This window comes from Anoplolepis gracilipes, chromosome 6 (genome assembly GCF_047496725.1).
Source record: "Anoplolepis gracilipes chromosome 6, ASM4749672v1, whole genome shotgun sequence".
Taxonomy (NCBI): Eukaryota; Metazoa; Arthropoda; class Insecta; order Hymenoptera; family Formicidae; genus Anoplolepis; species Anoplolepis gracilipes.
Genome location: NC_132975.1, coordinates 9641675 through 9664070, shown reverse-complemented (window position 1 = coordinate 9664070; position 22396 = coordinate 9641675). Strand labels below are relative to the sequence as shown.

At 36.7% G+C, this 22396-nt stretch overlaps 2 protein-coding genes across 2 annotated transcripts in view; one reads left to right on the top strand and one right to left on the bottom strand.

Moving 5' to 3' along the window:
• LOC140667314 (uncharacterized) overlaps positions 1-5352 on the top strand; it is a 47475-nt gene extending 42123 nt beyond the window's left edge. The window contains exon 2 of the mRNA XM_072895127.1: positions 3916-5352. Within this exon, the coding sequence (XP_072751228.1) occupies positions 3916-4283 (368 nt within the window). The 3' untranslated portion in view covers positions 4284-5352. The remainder of the gene's footprint in view (positions 1-3915) is intronic.
• LOC140667315 (cysteine-rich hydrophobic domain-containing protein 2) overlaps positions 1-22396 on the bottom strand; it is a 169631-nt gene that overhangs the window by 89032 nt on the left and 58203 nt on the right. The window lies entirely within an intron of this gene.

Below are 22396 nucleotides of genomic sequence, written 5' to 3'. Positions count from 1 at the left end.
TGTCAGATAAGATAAAGATTTTACTGAAGAATACATCATTAAATTAATCCATCATGAATATGTAAAATTACAATTAATGTATATAAATTAATACAAAATTAAGATTAATATTAGAGAGATTAGATTAAATATTATTTGAATAGTTATTATAAATAAAAATGTTCTTTTTTCTTATGTTACGTCAGTTTTAATATTAATGTTATAGATTTTTAATCTTCATAATATATGAAAACTTGAGTTACAGTGCATGTGTATCGAATCAATATGTCTTTCACGAAAGTCTTGCCTTTATTACTAAGTGCTTGATGTCTTCAAACTCTTTAATTATTTATTTTCCCGAAGTACATAAATTGGAAATTAATCTTCTCTCATATACGTTAGTTATTAATATTTCTATCTACCTAACTTGACTTCAGTCATAAACATATTTGAATTGATTGACCGATAAATAGAATATCGGTTAGACACTCAATTACATTCTAGCCATATCCAATCTACTTCTCATGGAGCTAGCTGCATTTTTATTTCTCTGATATAATTATTATGTACCTTCGTCAATTGAACCGGATGTTTTCGCAAGCAAACAGTTCAAGCATGTACTCGATAGAGAGTAATAAAATTATGAATAATGTATTTATAATTAACAGGCATGTATTATTTGAAATATTTATATTTTTATAGATATTCGACTCCAAACATAAATGTCAACTTTACATTATAAGTGAAAGATGTGAATATTGAGAGAAAACACGTATTATTACTCTATTTTCAATATACATATATTTGACGCTATATTCTATCTTCATAAAGTTTTTAATTTTCAAACAATTAAAATGATTAAGATGTACGGCAGGATGCAGATCTTAACTTTTAAATAAGATAAACTATTCTGCCAGAAGCGCGCGATGTGTCTGATCATCTTGTATATACATATATACATGACATTGCTTGTATCCGCCAGTAAGAATTTTTAAGGCGGACTGTACGGTCAGGTTGCGCAGGTGTGACCGATGGCGGCGGCCTTTGATCCTGGAGCGACTCCTCGGCTACTTTGTCCACGACTCATCGCGCCCGCCTCGCTTTTTCGTCATTCGATTCGATTATTTCCTAATGGCTAACGCCATTGCGAAAACGGCCATTTCGCGTATTCTCTTCGATAAACATTATGCAAGATAAAAAATGCATGAGGGCACCCCAGTTATTGGTTAATGACGTTAATTGACAATATTTTCCTCGTTCAAGGGTCAACGCGAGCATAACAAGAAATTGTAAAACGGGAACCGGTATTACGCGGCGTCATCCACATAATGAGGAGGCGGTGATTATTTTAAGCTGCTTCGCAAGGAAATTAATGCATTAGCCGATAGAATTGATACGGCAATCTTCTTGTCAAGCTTTATACCACCGGGATAGATTTTCAAAGATTTAATTATCAAATGATTTTAAAACTCTTTAATTCACACTGATGCACTCAAAAATACAATATTACATACGTCGTTATTAATATATATATTATAAATTTTTTAATATGAATTAATTTATTTCACAATTAGATTTTTTCACAAAACGTTTTCAAAGCTTATTAATATATAACATATTGAAGTTAATGGAAATTAATTTAACTTTCATCATATGTTTTTAACTTTTAATATTTAATATTTAACAATTAATGTAAAAGTTAATTTATTATAGCATATAATTCTGAAAATGTATTTCGCACGGAGAGATAGATTAAAATACCTACTATTCAATTTAAAATATACTATTCAATTTTCCGTATTTCAAATCTCGATGAATAATATTGCAAGCATGCGTATAACTAAGTTACAATGTGTTCACCATTATTGTACAGGGTCCGATAAGATATGACGAAGCAGATGATTACTTTAACTGGCTGCTCCTTAAACTGGCAATTAATTTCTAATAACAGGCCGATTTAAGAAAATTACCGCGATAACATGCGCTTGCAACTAGTTCGATAAGAGAACGGTGCAAGTCAGAATACTTAAAATGGCAATCCGTTTTTACAAGAGAACCTCTTTATGGATAAAAAAAAAAAATTAACACATTAAAATATTCAACTGATATTTTGATTTTCTAGAATTTAATCTTGATTATTCACTTATTTAATTAAATTCTTGTATTTCCAAATAGCTTATTGTTAGATGTAAAGAATATGATATCACAATTAATATAATGTATTATACATATATTCTATTTATAATATTCTATTTAAAATGTTGTACAAATGACAGAGAGAATATTGCAAAGTGAAATTATTTATATTTAAATACGATCTATTGTAACTACAAATTTCTTTGGAATCTAATACTAAAGGCGAACGGGAAACATTTTAAATTACAATCTTAGTTAGATCACTGGCATAACTACGATAGTTATGGCTCTCGGAATTCCGTCTGAGCACCGTAACGAATGCGTAATACTTTTATGAGAACCCTTCCACGTCTCAAAAATACATTTAATTTGTAGAGACCCTTAGAAATGATTCTCTAACCACAATTCCAACTTGGTCGCCTGAAAAAACTTCGATTCGTTTTGCATGTCCCGCTCTCTCGATCACTAAGGGATTATGAAATTTTAGTATTATACGTTGTATATTTGTGTACATGATGTTTCAAAAGTTGCGCCCATTTTTACAAAAGTATATAATCGATTTTTTTGGAAAATCACACTCAACTGATGTTGAAATATGCAGGCAAAATAAATCTCACATGCACTTATCTTCATCAAATTAAATCTGTAATGTATAAAAGGAAAATTGAAAATGTATAATCCATCGTTAATTCTGTTTAATAGAGAAACAACTGCTCCCAAAACACCGTTATTTACTGCGCAGCTGCGTGTTCTTTAATCTCTGACCGGCATGCGTTACCGCTTATTGGCAATCTCGTGGAATTAATTGGCAATTATCTTGTCCTTATTATCACTATGTATATATATTCTGCATTTACCAACATATTTGTAAATTCATGCAATGTATAAAATAAATATCCTTCTTATTTCATGTATTTTATCCTCATATGTGGAATTAACCATCATGTAGCTTGTTAAGTAAGTGGCGAAAACTATAAAGTACGTAGAGTTTTATACGTTCATTTAATTCTCTAATACTTTTTTTTTTGCTTCGTACTTTTTCCGTATCGTATTTTACGCCTAATGCGTTTACGCGAATAATTTTTCCACCGCGTAAAAGTTCGCGAGCAATTACTTAGACGACGTTAGCGATAAAATCTTAATACATCTATACGTATTGGTAGCTAATTATCGCATCGCGTTTCTCTCTGAGAGACTCGCTCACCGAGACGGACGGTCTTGTTATCGGCAGGATTTAATTGCTGCTGAATCGATGTTTCGTTTGCGGTTTTGCGCAATACGCGCGCCTTCGTTTATTCATTATTTGAATGTATAATGACCGGCTAATGCAGTATAAGTGCATTATCACGAAAGAAGAATCACTTTAATTCTTTCACGAAAAATCATATAAAAATAATGATAAAAATTATACTCATAAATATAGAAAGGTTCTTTTGATTATTTTTATCAAAAATTGTTCCTCCCTTGCTTTTAAAAACTAAAATACTTCTTGTTATATTTCTCGGAAAAAAAAAAATTCAAATTTGTTTTTGTATACACGTGTCAATTTATAAAACATAGGCTAAATTATTTTGCATTTATTTAAAATTTAAATGATGCAACATTTTGCTCCAAACACTTGAATAAAATTCGTATTCGAATGGCAAAAATATATTACTTATATAATAAAAATTTAAAAAAACAACTAAAAATCACATATTAATTGAAATCGTAAAAAACTTAAAATTTGGCATACAGAATGTATATACATATATTAAAAAAATACACATGAGTAACCGTGTCTAATTTCTTGTGTTTTAGAACAAGCTAATCACTTGAACCTGTTCAACAATCGCCAGCAGCCGAAAAAGAAGCGCAAGAGTCGGACCGCATTCACGAATCAACAGATCTTCGAGCTGGAGAAGAGATTTCTGTACCAGAAGTACTTGAGTCCAGCCGACAGGGACGAGATTGCCGCTCAGCTGGGTCTCAGCAATGCCCAAGTGATCACGTGGTTCCAAAACAGAAGGGCAAAGCTCAAGAGGGACATGGAGGAGCTTAAAAAGGACGTACAGACTGTGAATCCACTTTTGGTCGCTCAACATCACAAGACTTTCCTAGAGAATGTGCAAGATTTGGGAATTTTAAAGAAACGACCATTGCCAAACTCCATGGATGAGAAATCGTAGAGATCGATTCACGAAATTGCTCTTGTTCGATCTTCTGTGTGCAATCGCAACTTAATACACGAATTGAACAGTTACTCGTATAATAGTATCTTCGATCGAAAAAAAAGATGGAATAGTGATACGATGTCGTGTTACGACGTACTATTCTGAAGGCATGTACGAAAATTGTTTTATGCGTCAATGCGTAAAAATTTTGTATAGTTTTTTTTTTTTTATATGCGATTCAATCCTTTGACATTTAGTATCCTTCTTTAAAAATGCGAATAAATTCTTACAATAATCATCTTCTCCAACTTACTTAGCATTGCTTAGTAATTTACTCTACGATTAATTCTTCAAACTCATTTCTTTTAAAATGATTTACGTTGTTATCGCATCCAATTTTCCGATAAGTAAATATTTCCTACAATGGTACAAAGCAGTGACAAAATCATAAATACGATGTAGCAGAAAAAAAATGATAAAAGTAAAAATTATAATTATATATTTCAATAGAAATTTTCGTTGTGCTTGTTAGAACTGAAGAAATATAGCATTTTATGTCGTAATTTACGGCTTGAAAAATGGGAAGCGTATAGTCTGCTGCAATTTTATGAAACGCAGAGAGCGCGGTGTATTATATTGTATTTATTATTATCTCGAAAAAAAGGAAGAATAGGCTATGTGAGGAAGGCCGATTAAAGCCGTCAATAATAAATTATTAAGCGAATATTATTCCTTAAATTATAAATAACCACGCATTCTGTGGCGCCATTATGTACATATACTGTATATACGTATGCAACGTTCCCTTGATAATATTACATATTAAACATGATAGAGTCGTTATACATGATTAGAATTAAAAAAAAGATCGTAAACATATAGATGGGACACTGCAATATACCTGATTATGAGTTTAATTAGTGAATTTTAGGAGCGAGTATATAAGATGTATATCTACGGTGAGATTCGTAAAGTGATAGTGTGAGATGCGTGAGAGTAAATTAGGAGCGCGTATATAAATCGACTTAGTACAGTGTATAGCGAAGCTAAATAAATGGAAGAAACAACATTATTGAAATTATCAGCGTATCAACTTTTTCACCTTTAATATTTGCATCATCTTTTTTTCTACAATCCTCCTATAATTTCCTATAAAGTTAGGACTTGTACGATATTTGTTCCTTTATGACGTAAATAAAATTTGCAAAGTAAAATTATTAACTTTCATAATTAAAAGTAAAAGAAGCTTACACAGCCACTATTAAAAAATGGACTTTATCGATCAAATTAAGTTTGTAAGATTTAAAAATTGAAAAATGGTTATACATACACATACAAGGACTGTTTTATTTATCTTTGGATCGTTTTAATGAAGTAAAAATTTACATTTTATTGCGCTTTGCGTAATATTGCGCGCGGCAAAAAAGGCTCGACGCGCGTCAGCGCGCATGTACACAGAGATGAAAAGGAATTATTCTCCAAAAATAGCATGTACCACACTACGGCCCTTCTGAGAATCTTTTTGAAGCCATTCGCGAGGTTTACCCAGAGATGTAATTTATTAAGATGAAGTCATTTCGCCCCCTTTTCCCTGTTGTATCCGTTCGTGCAGAGTCTGGCACTCGTCATAACCGAACGCTTTTGCTACTGATAGATTAAAGCTTTGTGTCTGCAAACTGAAAAGCTTACAAATTCGATATCACAAATATACAAAGTCTACAGACGATTATTTTTTTTTTATCTATATAGAGATTATTAAGGATTGATTTTCCTTAATAATGACGAGTCAAATAAGTTTGAAGTGATTATTTTTAATTCTCAGAAAAAATTAAGAGTCAAATGTAAGTTTGTCAAAATAAAAAATGTTAAATTTAAATTATTTTTAAATTTAACATTTTTTATACAAAAGCAACTTAAAGAAAATCGAAAAAAAATTTTATAATTTTACGACAAGTACTTAACAGACAATAGAACGGAAGCAAGTGTTTTAAATATAATAAAAATGTTAGCAACGTAAACTACATATAAACCTGCAGAAGCCGCCGGGCACTTATTAGAAGTATTGAGGGTGCACAAAGTACAACCAAGATATATAATCAGCATATACTTAACGTGTGTAATACACGTAATCATATCCGCTATAAACATCCTAGATTCGACTCGATTAATCTATTGCGCTAGCAGCAGCACGCGTTTTATATCAGAGATAATGACGACAAGTTAATGATAGACTCATTAACGAGGCCTCATATCAAATGGTTCCGTTTAGCATCAGATATTCAAGTAACAGGAAGCGAGTTGTGATAATGTCGAGCTATCTGTTCGTATATCATATATTGCGAGACTTGTTGATATGCGAAATTACCTGCTCTATTTATGTATAGTATAGGAAAGAATTATGTATGTAGGCTTATATATATTTTATAAAAGAGAATTTCCATCCGCACATTTATATACGTATAAATTCATGTTTGCGTAGATTTGCGAAAATTTTCAAATATCCGGTGCTTTAAAAAATCGACTGTTTATTACGCTCGTTTTGATCGGCCTGATCGATACATGCAATCGTCAAGAAGCGAAGGGTTCGATAATTCGAAGAGAAGTAAATTTAAAAACCGTAAAATTTAATAAATAAAAAAATTTGAGTTAACTGATCGCAAATATTTTTCAGCTCGTAAAACCAGAGTGAACAAATGTTTTATACAATGGTCGATACAAGTCGAAAAAAAGATAATACGATTACTGATTTGAACGTATGCGAGGTAGTTCTCAGCCATCGCTGAAATCAACGGGCCCATATATGAAGCAGTAAGCAAGGTAGCTCGTACCGCCCTGTAATTCAGACGCCGCAACATCCAAATAAAGAATTCATAATGGCGATGATGACCACCGTCAATTTTCTCGATATATCCGATACACCAATAATTCAGATGATCTCCGACTGGAATGTGCAATATCATTCATCGACCTTCATGCATTTCGAAGCGCATTAGTCGCGACTCGACGAGATCGCGCGAGTAATGCACGACATTAACGAATTATCGTTTAATCGCAATAATCTATAATCGATTCGTCTGTTTAATCTTTATCGTGTAAGACTTTTATTATTGCGATCGATATATTGGATGTAATTAATTTATGATCTATTTAATCCTAATTATTCTCGATATATTGCTTGTTATTAAGTAGCATTGCGAAGTGATATTCGTTAATACGAATTCCGAGAATCAAATTTATTCAATATACCAATATAGATTAAACGCGAAATTAATGTTATCGGATTATCGAAATATTAATTTCGTGGTAATTATCAATCGGTCAGGCAAATCGCTTCCGTTTAATCGTCGGGCTTGGAAAATAAAGCTTTTTACTGATTTGATTAAAAACTTGTTTCTTTATTTCATTTAATTGAGTCTCGATAATTTCACTTCAGTATAATTTTGTTGTAATATAGAGAAATAAAAAAACAACGAAAACATCGTTCGAAAATGTCAATTTATAAAAAATTCCTTAAAGAAATAGAGAAGTTTTAGATATTCAGCATATCGTTCTATTCATCTCAATATTATCTTGATATCGCAAAAATATTAAATATAGATCTCAAGATAAAAAAAAAAAAAAAAAATCATTTTAGTCATCTAGACATTATTTTATAGAGTGAACAATTATTCTTCCCCGGTTGTTTAAAATTAACAATTTATATAAATATCTATAAAAAAAAATAACAGCCCATGATTGATGATGATAAATGAAATTTTCCGAAATATCAAAACTTTATATATGTATATGTATGCATTCTAAATATATGCAACCAATTTCTCGAAATTACTAGTAAGTCAAGTAAGCTCACTCCGGAATGACTTCAAACGTAGTCTAATCGATACATACTAATTTGTCTCTAGATGAAAACACGTGCGAACGTGTCGTCGACCGTACTGCCAAGATAGGCCATGCAAGCGTATTATCCAGCGTTGTTTTGCATAATCTCACCAGAAGATACCTCCATAAAACGGCTCGCGTAGCTTATTTTCCCGGCATTGACACGCCCACGTAATTCGGACTCATTTACTCGTTGACTCGCTTAACCCGCAGCCAGTCATGCGTCAGTCAAGCTGGCGCGCGGACTGCCGCAGATCCATAATTTCGATTCGAACCGTTTCAGCACGCGAGAAACGAGTTTCCCTCGCTCTGCGCGGATGTAATTAGACGTGGATCTAGCCTCCCCGGCCCCATCAGCGGGGCCTCGTTAATGCGATATCTCGACCCCGCCGAATCCTCTCGCCTCGACGGGCGAGCCGCCGATCCTAGCGCGCCGATCCTCTCTCTCTTGCCCGCCCTCGCGCTTCTATTTCGTCCGCACTGTCCTTTTTTTCGATTCTTCATAGACTGACTTCTTTCACGTGGCTGATTTCTACCTGCGCGGTCTTTCATCTCGTCTTCACCAACGAGGTCCATTTACACGGCGGGAGGACTTCTTTTGGGAAGCCTAGCTATGCTATACGGTTCTAACTAACGAGAGCTCGTAGCCTCGACGATGGAAGATTAATACGTGGGAGTGTTTAGGCAAGAGTGGGTGGGTGATCAAGACGATATATTATTCGCACGGTTGGAATCTTGCAAAACGTTGCTTTAGTTAGATAATAGATGATGCTCGAATAACGAGTTTTAATAAGTACAATATATTAATGTGTATACAGTTATTCGTGCAAAATTATTTTTAAATATAATTTTAGTAAATTTAAAAAATTTTGTACAAGTTTTTAAAAGAAGGCAAAAAAAAGCAAACAAACATGTGTAAACATGAGTAAACGAATTTTTATAACGTGCATATTATAAGAAAAATACAATATATTTTTAAAATAATAAATCTTTCTAAATATTTTGAAATTTTTTCGAAATATTTAATCATATGAATATTTCTGTTTTAAAAGAAGAAATATAAGTTTAATAAAGTAATTTAGTAATTTATATAACAAAAAAATTCCGGAGAAGAAAATGTAAAAATATATGGTCAGCAACATATTCTTGTAATTTCAAGAATAATATATATATATATATATATATATGTAGTTTTTAAATATATAATATATCTTATGTGATAAATTTAATTGCTGTTTTTCTCGATCAGGGTGTCTACTCAAATCTTGAAAATTCCAGGTATTTTCCAGGTATTTTTGTTCAAAATTCCAAGTGAAAAGAATATTTTCAAAACTTTTTAATACAACTTTCTCTAAAATAAATTTTTTTATTACATGTATTTTCTAATGTTTTCATTTATACGAAGGAAAAACACAGAACCTCTTAAGTTATGTTAGATTTATAAATGTACTCTCTAAAAAAAATAAACTTTCAATAAGATATTTTTTCATTTATATAAAATTTTCATTTCTTTATCTCTAAAAGTTACAAAAAGTATGTCTTCATATTCAATATTATATCAAGACATTAAGTATATAAACAAAAAAAATATATATATGTATATATATTTATACGGGACAACTGAGACGCCAGTTTCACATACACGGCTGACTGTTTATAGTTTACAAGATAAAAGGTAAAATTATTAAAAAACAAATTTTCGAAAAAATTCTCTGAATCCCAATAAAATTCCATGAGACTTCTCTGATTTTTCCAGATACAAAAAAATCCCTAAATATTCCCGATTTTCCATGTTTTTCCAGGGAGTAGACACCCTGTCGATGTTACTACTATAGTTTTATCTTCAGCTCTGTTTATATAAATATGTCACATTTTTCTAGAAAAATTGAATCAGTTGTGTTATACACGACTGTGCTAATTATGGTACTATTAATAGTCGTACTAAGACAGGGTTAAACAAACGGAGTCTGAGAAACTGAAACGCATTAAGTGATTAGAGATCCTTTCACACGCGTTATCGGATAAAACACGTCTGGGAAACGCAGCGGTTCGCGAGAGCCACGCGTTCCACGAAGATAGAAGTAATGGAAGCGGATAGACATACGAACGTTCGTCGTCGGCATCGTTGGCGCGAATGGGACAGCTGATGGGCCGGTGTCCCCGAAGGCGATCGGCCGAGACCAATCAGCGTTCGTTCGTCCGTCCGCACCCTAATGACACCTGCAGGCTAAAAAGCCATGATATTCAACAGCCGGACGCTAACGAACTCTGCTGCGCACCGCATGAAACACAAGGATGGGGACACGGCCGCAATGTCATATACATAAAGTGCATATACATGCTTTGAAGTTCATTATTACTCACTGTAGAATGCAATTTCTTGAAATTTTAGTATGGTGCTATTTTTTTTTATTTCTATTTTTCTAACATTTTCTAAAATTCTTTAACAATATTTTTAAAAATCAGAATAAAAGAATACGGAAGTAATAAATATTTCGTTTGAAAATTATACCAGAGAGATATTGTAGCAAATACCACGATAGTGCCTCAGCTTGTTAACAAGAAGACGATGCAGTTCTGTGAGAAGCGGTAATCTAATAAGAGCCGATTTCGCGCAAAAAAGCCCTCCCGTGTGCGTTAATTCCATCTTGTTTCGCGGATCACTCGAGGTAGACGACGATGGTGTTCGCGCGAGGCGTGCGTGCGTATAGAATGATCACGAATTACGATGACGTCAGGTTGACGGAACGGAACGGGTACCGGATAGGTTAATGGTAAGGAGGCTCTCCGGGATCGAGGCTTGGGTCTGCCAGCGGCTCGGCTCCTGATTACAGACCACCGGATACTCTACACTCTCGCTCTCACTTCGGTTATTGTACCGAGCGGTGTCGGGACACCACTATAGATCACCGGCCATCCGGCAGTTTGTCCGATCGGCACGGCGGCGGCGGCGGCGGCGGCGGCGGCGGCCAGAGAGGAGGTGTTGTAACTCGTGGAGGTGGTCCACGGCATTCCAGTTTCACGAGAAATTTATCGGTGGCGTTCTCCGCGCCCCCCGCTAATGCATCGCCGGTGAAGCTGCTCCGTCGTATTCCCGGTTCTCTGTAGATCATAGGATCTTTCAAATCGGTTTGATCCAGTGAGTCATAAACTTGCAACTTTCCTGACTAGGATTCTTCGAATATACCGCCTGTTCGAGCCTTTTAATTCTAACATCTCTGACTGACATTTTTCAAACTACGTAATTTTAGATAACTTTGCATCTTCAAAGCGAATTAAATCCTTAAATTTTGAAAATTTTTACGAGTTGAATTTTGTAGATATTTTCACGATCTAAAATTATTCTCGCGTAATAAAATTTGTAGGCTGAAATTTTTTAATTTCTAGATTTTGAAATTTGCATGAATAAATTAAATGATAGCGTCATTCTCTTTCTCTCTCGCTCTCTCCATTCTTCATTCGATAACGATGTGTTGTTGTTTAAATAATTCTGTATGAGTTCCTTCGGGCCATTGTCGATACGCTCATGTCAGAATGCATAATATTTTGAATACGATCGTTATGCCGCCTGCCCTCCAGTTAAGGGAGATTTAGATTTAGGCATAGGCCGGATCGAGGTAACGTCCGCTAGATACGCTGCGTGGCGTGTGTGTCGGCTCAGACAGATTAGAGGCTGCGAGATAATTAAGTAGCGCCTTCGAATAACGCCCAGCTACACAACACGCCGATGCTCGATATTCGTGTCTCGGATTTCCCTTCGAGAAATTTTGCTCTTCCCCTGCAATTCTGTTCTGTAGTGACATCTTCGTTGAAGAAAATAGAAATTAATTGTTCTCACATGTTACGCGTTCAATCATCTTTTAAGACGAATCTCAAGCGTTTAAATAATTAATTATATAATATGTTTCCTTTAATAATACTGATACGCGTTACAAATCTCTTTTCAATTTTATTCCGATAATCCTAACAAAATATTAGGTAAAATATTTTGTTAAAATATTTTTAGATGTAAAAATCAATGATTAAATAATCTGTCAAATGTATGGAATATCCTGTACAATTTCTTTTACATTTTTCTTTACTTTGTATTTTGCATAAAAAGTAAGAGAACAATTTAATAAAATAAATTATTTGACAATTTCAGTTTTATTACATTGCCAATATCCAGAAGATGTATATGACGAGCGAATCCACGTGCAGGCGGCCGGTGCGTTCACGGCAGAGACAAAAGGTGTTCATCGTCTCTCGAAGGATTCCACGGATCCCTAGAAAAGGACCACAGCACGAAGCTTTGGATTATTAGTGAGCGGGTAGTCGTAGAAGGTGTGATTCTGACGTGTCGGACGCCTCTTCTCCGCAGGTGAGAGATCACGAGACGAGAGAAGGAAGCGAGAGAGAGAAGGGCGAACCGCGTGAAAACGAGAGAGCGAACGGAGCGAGACGACGATACCGGTCGACGAACGAGCAAGAACAAGACGTCGCGGGGCCCAAAGGGGGAGGAGGGCAGGAGGGAGGTAAAGGACCGTTCCGGGGTGGGAGAAGATCAAACGAGCCGACGAGCCACGGGGTGGTCCCTACCCGCGCTCTCTCTCGCGTTTCTTCCTTCTTCTCCGCCGCTGCCTACCAAGTCTCTTCGGCTCCTCTCTTTTTCTCCCTCCTCGTCATCGTCGCTCTCGTCCTGTCTCTCTCTCTCTCTCTCTCTCTCTTTCTCGCGCGCTTATATTATTCATATTTCCACGCTCATGTTCTTCGACTATGTGGTTCGACGATCTACGTTCCCTCCGATCTTCCAGCGCCTGTTACCATACGGCCGAGCTCGCAGCCCGCCGCAATGCCTCGCGAAATTGTTCGACGGAAAGTTGCATCGCCGATCTCGACCGACCGGCTTGCTGTTTTCGGAATAAACTAGGGACATCTTGTATAAATTTTTCCTACAACCGCTCATAATTTTCCAATCCGTAGATTAGGTATAGGAATTTTGAATTTTGCACTTTCAAATCTACCGATTATAAAATCGTTGGATAACTAAATGATTATAATTTCGGGCATTTATAATAAATTCTTGTTTTTAAAATATCTGAAATTCTCTTATCGAAATAGCGAACTGTTTGTAATGTTATTTGCATGTGACGGTCATAAATTAATCTCTTTAGATTTAAAATTGTAGGAGATAATTTATATCTGTAATTGTTTATCCACAAATCGTCAGATCCAAGAATCAACTATAAGTATGATGCAGTTTAATGAACAAAGGGGCGAAGACTTGCGTTTAGCCTTGAAAATTCAGAAGCCCGATTGAATACGCACGTGTACCGAATTCCGCGCGAGACCGAAACGGCTCCGAAAAACGACGCGCGTTCGATCGTCGCGCGAGAGCGTGTTGCATTAATAAATTCACCGCAAATCACTCGACGAGGAGAGCGGCGAACGCAGGCAAGGAGGGCGACGATTTTAGTTGCAAATCGCAAAGCGCCGCGAGAACCGACAAAGGCCCCATCAAAAGGACCGCTTTCCTCCCCCTCCGTGTACCTCGTTCCACGTCCCTTTCCTACCTCCTCTCGCGCGCTTCTCTTCGTGCGCCCACTCTCTTCGTTTCCTCCTCCGCTTCGTGTACTTCTGCGTGTCCTCCCTTCTCGACTTACCACCAGGTTCTGGTAATCTCTCTGTCTCTCTTTCTCTTGCTCTCTCTCTCTCTCTCTCTCTCTCTCTCTCTCTTTCTCCCTTTCGCTCTCCCTTTCAGAGTATCTCTCATTTCTCCACACCTTCGCCATTATCATACAAACATTAATGACGAGCCGGAAAAGTACTGCGGTCAGGAGACCGCAACATTATCCTCGCTAATCGTACGCCGGCTCTGCTTCTTTGGTTCTACGCGATAAAAGATAGAAGAGATGTTCATTGTGCACGCCGAGACAGATTGTCTAGAAGCGCTAAACAGAGGAAGAAGTAGTAAGGAAGATGTTTTACTTACATTGATCTTATAAGACGTATCTTTTTGTTACTTTAAAAAAGATGCATTGTGTTTTATTTTTAATTATTTGAGTGTGTTTAACAAAATGCAGAAAATGCAGGATTTTGTATTCTGATGTAATATTTAAATATATAATGCAATAAATATAAAATCAGATAAAAATCTCGGTAAAAGATTGATTATGCTTTCAGATATTATATATTGTTCGATTTATATATATATATATATATATATATACATACGTATAATTACATATAATGTACATATACATATATACATATACACGTACATATGTTACTGTAAAGGAAACGCGAACGCGATTTTAAATGCGATTGTATGACGGATAATATCTCTGTATTTATTGCATTGCCAGTAAGATGACAAAGGGATGTTAACGTCTTGTAATAGCAGTTAACGCGCCGGACGTGTCTCATGCAAATGAGAACGTCAATTAAACATGTCGGTTGCCGTCTTAATACGACGTCACCGCATCCCTCGTATTATGATGACTTCTCCATTCGGAAGCACATTTTGTGGAGAGACGTTGCCATCAGTCAAAAGGCGTCGTCTGACGCGAGTATTGATCACTTCACAAAACATTTTCAGACAATGCCATCCGCCATCTGGACCGCCATTATGAACGATCACGCATCAAAATTGGTGGATGCTGGTGGCAAAATTGTTGCAGATTTCGAAACTGCCACTGTGGTACGTATATAGTGCGCATCTCGTGAATATAGGATTAACAAGATATCTTGCTATACTTTACTCCGTGAGAATTAGCATAATCTTATACAGACGAGTTCCTTCTTAATACCAGATAATTGTGATAATATATGGTTCTTAAAAATAAGATTTTCAAAAATATTCAGTATTTTTTAAAAAAGTCTTTTTCAGTACGATAAATATAATAATAAAATTATCACACTTATATAATTTAACTTCGCGATAAATAGTTTTCTCTATTGCAGTTTGATTGGAGATAGCGCAGATGTTTTTTAAATCATCTCAACCATCGTCAGCTGGTCGAGAATACTCGCGCATGGTACGCTTAGGTGTGGTTCCGGACACACGCAAAACAAAGAAATAAATTCGGGCGCATCCGATGCGTAAATACGTTCGCGCGAGCCGAAGCGGTGGGTGGAACGGGCGTGCTCGCTCTTTACGGCCGATCCGAAGATCGAAGCCGACTCGATCGAAGGCCCCATTGTCTCATGGGCCGATAGATATATGAGGCGCGAGGAAGAGCCTCTTGCCTCCCCGTTCGCGCTGTGATCTCTTACCCTCTCGCGCGCTCTGTCTCTCACCTATCGTCCCGGGTCAAGGATTCACTCCTCCGTTCGTGGATCCCGTGGTCCCACAAGGAAGGACCACCCACCCAACCTATACTTAGCGAGGTGTCGGCAAATTGAGCTATAGATGCCGAGGGTAATGCAACGAGGAGGGAGCGAGGGGGAAACTGCAGGGGTGGCAAACCGGCATCGTCAATACCATCCACGCTATTAGGGACCTTGAGGGCGAGAACGCCCGTGCTTGCTTGGCTACCACTAATTTCTTACGCCACCTGGTCCATTCTTCTACCGCAAACCACGTTCTCTCTCGCTCCTCACCAATGGTTTTACCTATGGGAATGGGAAAAGGGAGGATTCGAAGTATAGTTGCCAGACGGGAAACAAAATCGCCGTTTGGGTGGTCTCGTGCGATACGCGAAATAAGAAGCACCTTTAAATTATAATTACTCATATTCCTCTATCAATGATTAAAGTTTTATAAAATTATTGCAAATGTAAAAATGAAATATATTACAACAAAAATATTTTTTAATGTATATACGTCAATCAATAATCAATTCATATCCACAGTAAACTCCAGCGGACAATAAATTTTCGTTTATAGAGAAATCAATAAAAAAACAACCATTTTAAAAAAATCTTTTATATAAATATTAATTGTAATTTTATATGCTTTTATACTGCATCTTAAAATATGAACATTTTTTATAAATATGATTAATTTACAACTATATACATTATGTATATCCATTCATGGATATGCCAGTAAAGAAAATCGAGAGCTTTTAAATTACTTTTCCACGTAGACACACTTCTCGTTAAGCATGCAGCGTGCACGCTACTCAGTGCAAAGCAGGTTACCACAGCGCAGAGGGTCAAATAGCCGCGAACTTCGTCACGAGAGAAGATCGTTCGTGACAGCTCGGCTCGGGTATTTGAAACGACGATGAAACCCGGGCTTTGCCACTCTCGTTGGTCGGCGCGTTGGCCGAGGTTGCGTTTTAGCACGCGAGCTTTTGCAACTTTACGACCGACACTATGCACACCCTACCTCTTTCTCGCGGCTTTCTCCCTTTCCCCCGCCCCCCCTCACCCTAAAGCAGTCTCACCCAGTCGTTCCCGCGTGGATACGAAAACATGTGGGTGTTTGTAGGCATCGGACTGCTATGGTGCGCCGTACCAAGCACCGTGTCGTGGATAGGCACGTGCATGGTTGGAGCAATAATAACGCAATGTGCCATGTTTCACTCCCGAAATTGATTTTTGATCCTTTTCTTAATAAACTATATTTCTAAACGCAGGATCGCGATCTCTAATTTGTGACATCCATTTAAAAAAAATGAGCATGCAATTGTCAGTGATCTTTTACACCTTTCGCTTCTCATAAATTGAACGAAATTATTGCAAATTTTATCTAAACACTATATTTATACATAAAATTTGCGATTTTTATATTACATTTAAAGAAAAATTATATTTTACTTTAACCTTAAATGTATAAATCTCACATTATTATGGTTTATGATAAATACTACCAGATTGCAAGAGAGAGAAATATCCTTTCTTTGTACATTGTTGCGATGAGAATTTCTAATAGGCATTTTCCAATTTACCAGAAACAGAATAAATCAAGCGAATTATGTATCATATATTATACTATGAGTATAAGATTCTTGAACGAAGAATATTTTATCGGCGCATATGATCGATTCATGCAACATAAAAACTTGGACAAGATAATTAGCCGTTTAGTCACGGTTAACGATTCGTATCAAAACGCGCATGATGCCGGCCTTCGATCCTTTCGATGCCTTCGCATTACCATCGTATTAATAAGCATTTATGTGTCTAATAAGCGTTAACAAGTTGTTCAGATCATGAACGATAAGTTAGGTTCATTACGCAAGTAATATTCTTTATAATTGTTATTATAATTTTGATGCTTAACATAATCCAGATTAGTTATTACTGTAGAAATTAACAATTAAACATATTTAAAAAATTTGATATATATATATAGACATAATTATTGGTGTGTAAATTTTAGATAAAAGAAAGAGAAAAAAAATTCACACACATTAAAAAATTATGTTTTATTCAAATTTTTGAATCAAATAATTTTTGACATATAATATGTATAAGTATCGAAATGTAAAAGTATTTAGACGAAATGAGTAATCGTAGTTTTTCTATCGTAATCGAATTTTTTTTTCACTGAAAATTTTTTTACTTATACAATAAAAATATCTTGTATAAGTCCCTTTCTTTTCAATTATTCTTAAGAAAGCCTCGACATAATTTACGGAAGTCACTGCTAATCAACGAATCATATTATTTACCGCGAGTTCATCCGCTTCCGTGCGTAGCCGTCACTGTCGTTTCTATCGTTAATTAATTTAAACGCTTAAGCCTTCCTCTCTCTTCCCCCCTCAGCCATCACACCTTTTCCATGGCGTAATCCCCGCGCCTACGATCATAATTCTCGATTTTAATCGATCTCCGAGCGCGCGAGGGCGCAATAATATTTTCGGTTCCGCGGCCGCATCGCGCGGTGCGTGCGGCCCTGTGTGACTCGTGTAATTGGCTCCCAACTGGACTTCAAAGGGCGCCGCTCTCCTTCATCCGCGCCGCCACGGGCGCGAGAGAGCCAACGGCTCGCTCGCCGGCCGACGGCTGCGAGCGAGAGGGAACTATATGAAAATTATACGCGCCATGCGCGTCTCGCAGGCGCGAGCGAGAGGGTCGGACGAGGAAGGGTGAGACGGAGCGATGCGAGGAAGGAAAACGAGGCGAGCCTAGCATGAATCCATAAGAAAGAGAGAGAAACGAATATGAGAAGGAATTCGAGAACGAGAGAGAGAGAGAGAGAGAAAGAGGGCAAGTGAGTGATAGAAGGTGTGGTAAGCAAGGGAGAAGTGTGCGACAAGGACGTCCGGTGGGCATTGCGCCGAGTTGCATGAGCGAGACAGGGTTAGAACGTGTGACGGGGTGTGACGGAGACGAAGCGAGCGAGAGAACGAACAAGACGGACGAAATCGCTCACTGGTGTTTCGACATGGGCCAGATAATGTTCGATACGGGAAGACCCCTGTCTCGTTTGGTTAATCGCTCGATATATGTGTGTATATGCGTTTTTTCACCGCTTCTCGACACCCGTCGCCGCGGGACGTCTACGAGGTGACGTCTATGCCGCGAAAGAAGAGTGTAAAACGGTGTGTCTGTTTCGTGAATTCTCGTAGAAAGTCGCAGGACTTAGCGAAACGTGACAGCGAAAATTATCCGTCACTTTCTCTGTCGACACCGATGGATTCGCAAAAATAATCGGAATTCCGTAGATAGACGGCGCGCGTTAACTATTTTCCGAATCAAAGTTTGGAATGTCTAAAATATTTATAGCATCCACAGTGAGAATCGAGTGATTTATCGTTGAAAGAAAAATTATGTAAGATTGAGAATTATTAAATCGTTGGTTATTGTAGATACACGTCTTACTATAATTGAATGTGAAACCAATATTAAAACGAATAATATAAAATCAAATACGGACAATTATAATATTTTTAAAAATTATAAAAATCTTATAAAAAAGTTTTTTAAATATCTCTTAAATTTTTGTCGAGGCGGTTTTTGCGATCTTGTATTACATCTTGATTATCACATTTCGAGTTCGCACACTTCCGTTTTCGCGAGTGCAAAAATCGTGGCGACTCCCACGGCCGGCGTCTCCAGCAGTTGGGTAACGAGGAGGCTCTTTTAGATTCTACGGCGAATCGGGGCCCGATCCAAGGAGAGCCTAACACCCGAGGACACGGGTCGTTTAGGCGGCTTCTTTCTTCGATCATTAGTCCGGTCCGCGGTCGACCGAGGGTCGTAAGTCCGCGAGGGGGCCTCTTCTTCTTCCACATTAACCCCGCTCGCCCCCGCGCACGGCTTCGTCGTCGTCCGTTTTTTTGTCTCCTTCCTCTTTTCGCGTCTATCTTATAACCCCGGTTTCGTTCTCCGCTTCCTCCGATCGTTTCATGGTATCCGACATGTATTTTGACAGAAGCGTGTCTGGTAGTTCGGTCTTTCTATGGAAAGAGAATCGATAAGAGGGTTGTGGTTTGTTGTGATTGCGTTGTCGCCATCAATAATCTTAAATTACTAGGCTCTTGCGAACGCTCAGTTCCTGGAACTTTTCCTTCATCAAAATTCTTCTAAATTCCGAGATATTTTTTGGAGCAATTTTCTACAATTTAGGATTACCTACTCTATACATATGCATTGTAGCCCGATATGAAAATCAGATGGTCATATTTTGCTCGAAATAGACGGCTGCCTCTTGGAATTCTCAATTCGTAGATCTTGTACTGATTCGAGAATATGCGAAACTGCTATTATAACTATTGAATTTCAAAAGAGCCATTTACTTTCCTTCGACACGTAAGCTAGAATTGTTCACAGTTGGCAGCCATCACTTTTCCGTTTCACAGAAACAGTCGAGACCAGAGTACCGGACGCATATTATATGCTCTATAAGTACGTTTCCGTGAAACGCTGCATTTAGGTACCATGTGACGTATTATATGTACGCGTATAAAAACGATAATTCAGTAGTAAGCATGTTTATTGGCTGTTTGCGAAATTTAATAAGTTGCTTAATCCTCTACTAATTTTAGCATCCAACTATACTTGAATAAAAATTGCATTATATATATATATATCGCAAATTAAATATTCGTTTATCGCTTTATTTCGAATCTCTCGTCGATCAGTGTGTCGTTTCTTCTGTATCATCTATTTCGAACAAACTCACCCTCTTCGTCTCTCTTATGCTCCAGAGTCAATGTGCTTTCTCTCTTCCCTTTCTTCTTACCTTCGTCTCTTTCTCTCTTCGTGAGATGTATAAGGCAGCGGCAGTACACACAGAAAATCTCAATCATCTCCGGCCGGTTTCTTTTGTACTTGGCGCTCTAAAGGCGGTCGCTGATTGGTCGAGGGGCGTTCAAAGAGCGCCGCCATGACTCGCAAAGCGGCCGGCTTTTGTTTGTGAAACAATGGTGCTCGGTGCTCACCTCACTTAGCGTGCCAACCAAATGACAACCTCTTCCGATATTTAATCTATTAGGGAAATTAGCGGGTCACGCGAGTGCCCGGTCCCGAAGGCGCGAGAAGATCGAGCGATCCTGGAGAGATCGAGACCTGCCTGCCTCCCTTCCTCCGCCCACGGGCAGCTTAGATCCCACGTAGATGCACGGAAACCCTAATTAAACAATTAGTCGAGGAGTCTTGCCAGCAATTTTCTCACTATTCGCCTCGATGACAAGATCGATCGTTTCGCCGCGTTGAACTTGGAAAATATTCGCTTATCCGCATCAACGATCTTTTCTATCCGATCGTATCTTCTTGAAGATTATTTTTAAGAGGTGCGGCTTTCTTCAACATCCTGGATCTTTGCTAATTAACTGTATTTGGCTTTTTAGATAATGCCTTGAAACATAATATGTCAAGTTATGCGATGCAAATTTTATAAGTAAGAAAGAAGAATGGCTTAAAGCTTAAATCATTATAACGAAATTTGAATTTAAATTAAGTTATACATTTTAGTGCATTTCTTAATTGCAATTCTCGGACTCTTATATGTATCTATTCTTATATGTATTTATATCTTACATGTATTACTTATGACTCGCGCGCGACACTTATATGCGGTTCTAGACTCTTATATGTATTTATAATCTTCGAAGAATGAAGGAATGTATGACTAATCGTAATCGAATGACTAATTGTGATTGAATCTATAAATAAATATGAGAGAGCAAAGAATCTCGCAATACTTTCTCTCACGATTTAACACGTTATTCAATCACGAAACAAAACTATGTTATTCTATTAAACAATAAATAATTATATTACAAAATGTTACAATATTAGGCAAACACTGATATTCCCGTTAAAAAAAATATTCGCTGATGTATGAAAATTTATCATCAACTTGCACGATTAATAATCATTTAATTAATTGGTCATACGCCCGATCAATATATCAGGCAATTTTTCTCTTTTTAACATATAATAATAATGTAAATATGTATATATAAGTAATAAATAAATCAGGTATCATATCTCCGATTAATAATTCATAGGAATGCAACCTCGTTGTGATACCTGGACAAGAGCAAGAAAGTTTTCTTCGATAAAATCGTATTTACTATCGTATTTTCCAAAAAAATGAGAAATTATGCGGATATTAAATAAAATAATAAAAACAATAACTTCCACATATGTAATATTTATTTTACTAAACACTACTTAAAATATCAACAATAAATATATTCCCACCTTTACTGATCTTTTAATAATATTCTTCCACTGTGTTTAGCATGCTGTCGGTACCTGTATCAACTTTTGTGTTTAAATACAAATATCGATATATACTGTTCCAAAATGATTTTCCCTTAATATTTTTCTTCGTCGTTTGAGAAACGTGTTGTTAACGGACAAGGTAACAGAACTTTAAGAGTTAATTAAATCAAAGACTGCCGACGCGAGCTCGTAATAAAAGTAAGAACACGTCCCGAGGTATGCATTATAGAAGGCTGCAGCAATAAAATAAAAAGCTTTCAGAAAAGAAGAGATAACCGCTTTGAGTGATCCGAAGGGTTTATGCGGCTGCTTTTGGACCTACAATAAAATTTGGGCTTCCTATGATTGAACACGACGTGCGTCTGCGTGCCAAAATACGCGATACCATAGATACGATTTTAACATTACGGGGTTAAATCTTATGCAATATATATATATATATATATATTACAATTTATACACACGAGTAGTATTCAAAGCGTGTGATCAAAATGTAATTCATAATTAAAGACAGTAATAAAATACAATACTTATATTAAATTTTCATTAAAGAAAAAAGTTGAGCATTTTAATACCAATACACAAGAAGTATGTTATAAAAATTGAATATTTAAAATTAAATGTTTTCTTCTGGTAATTAT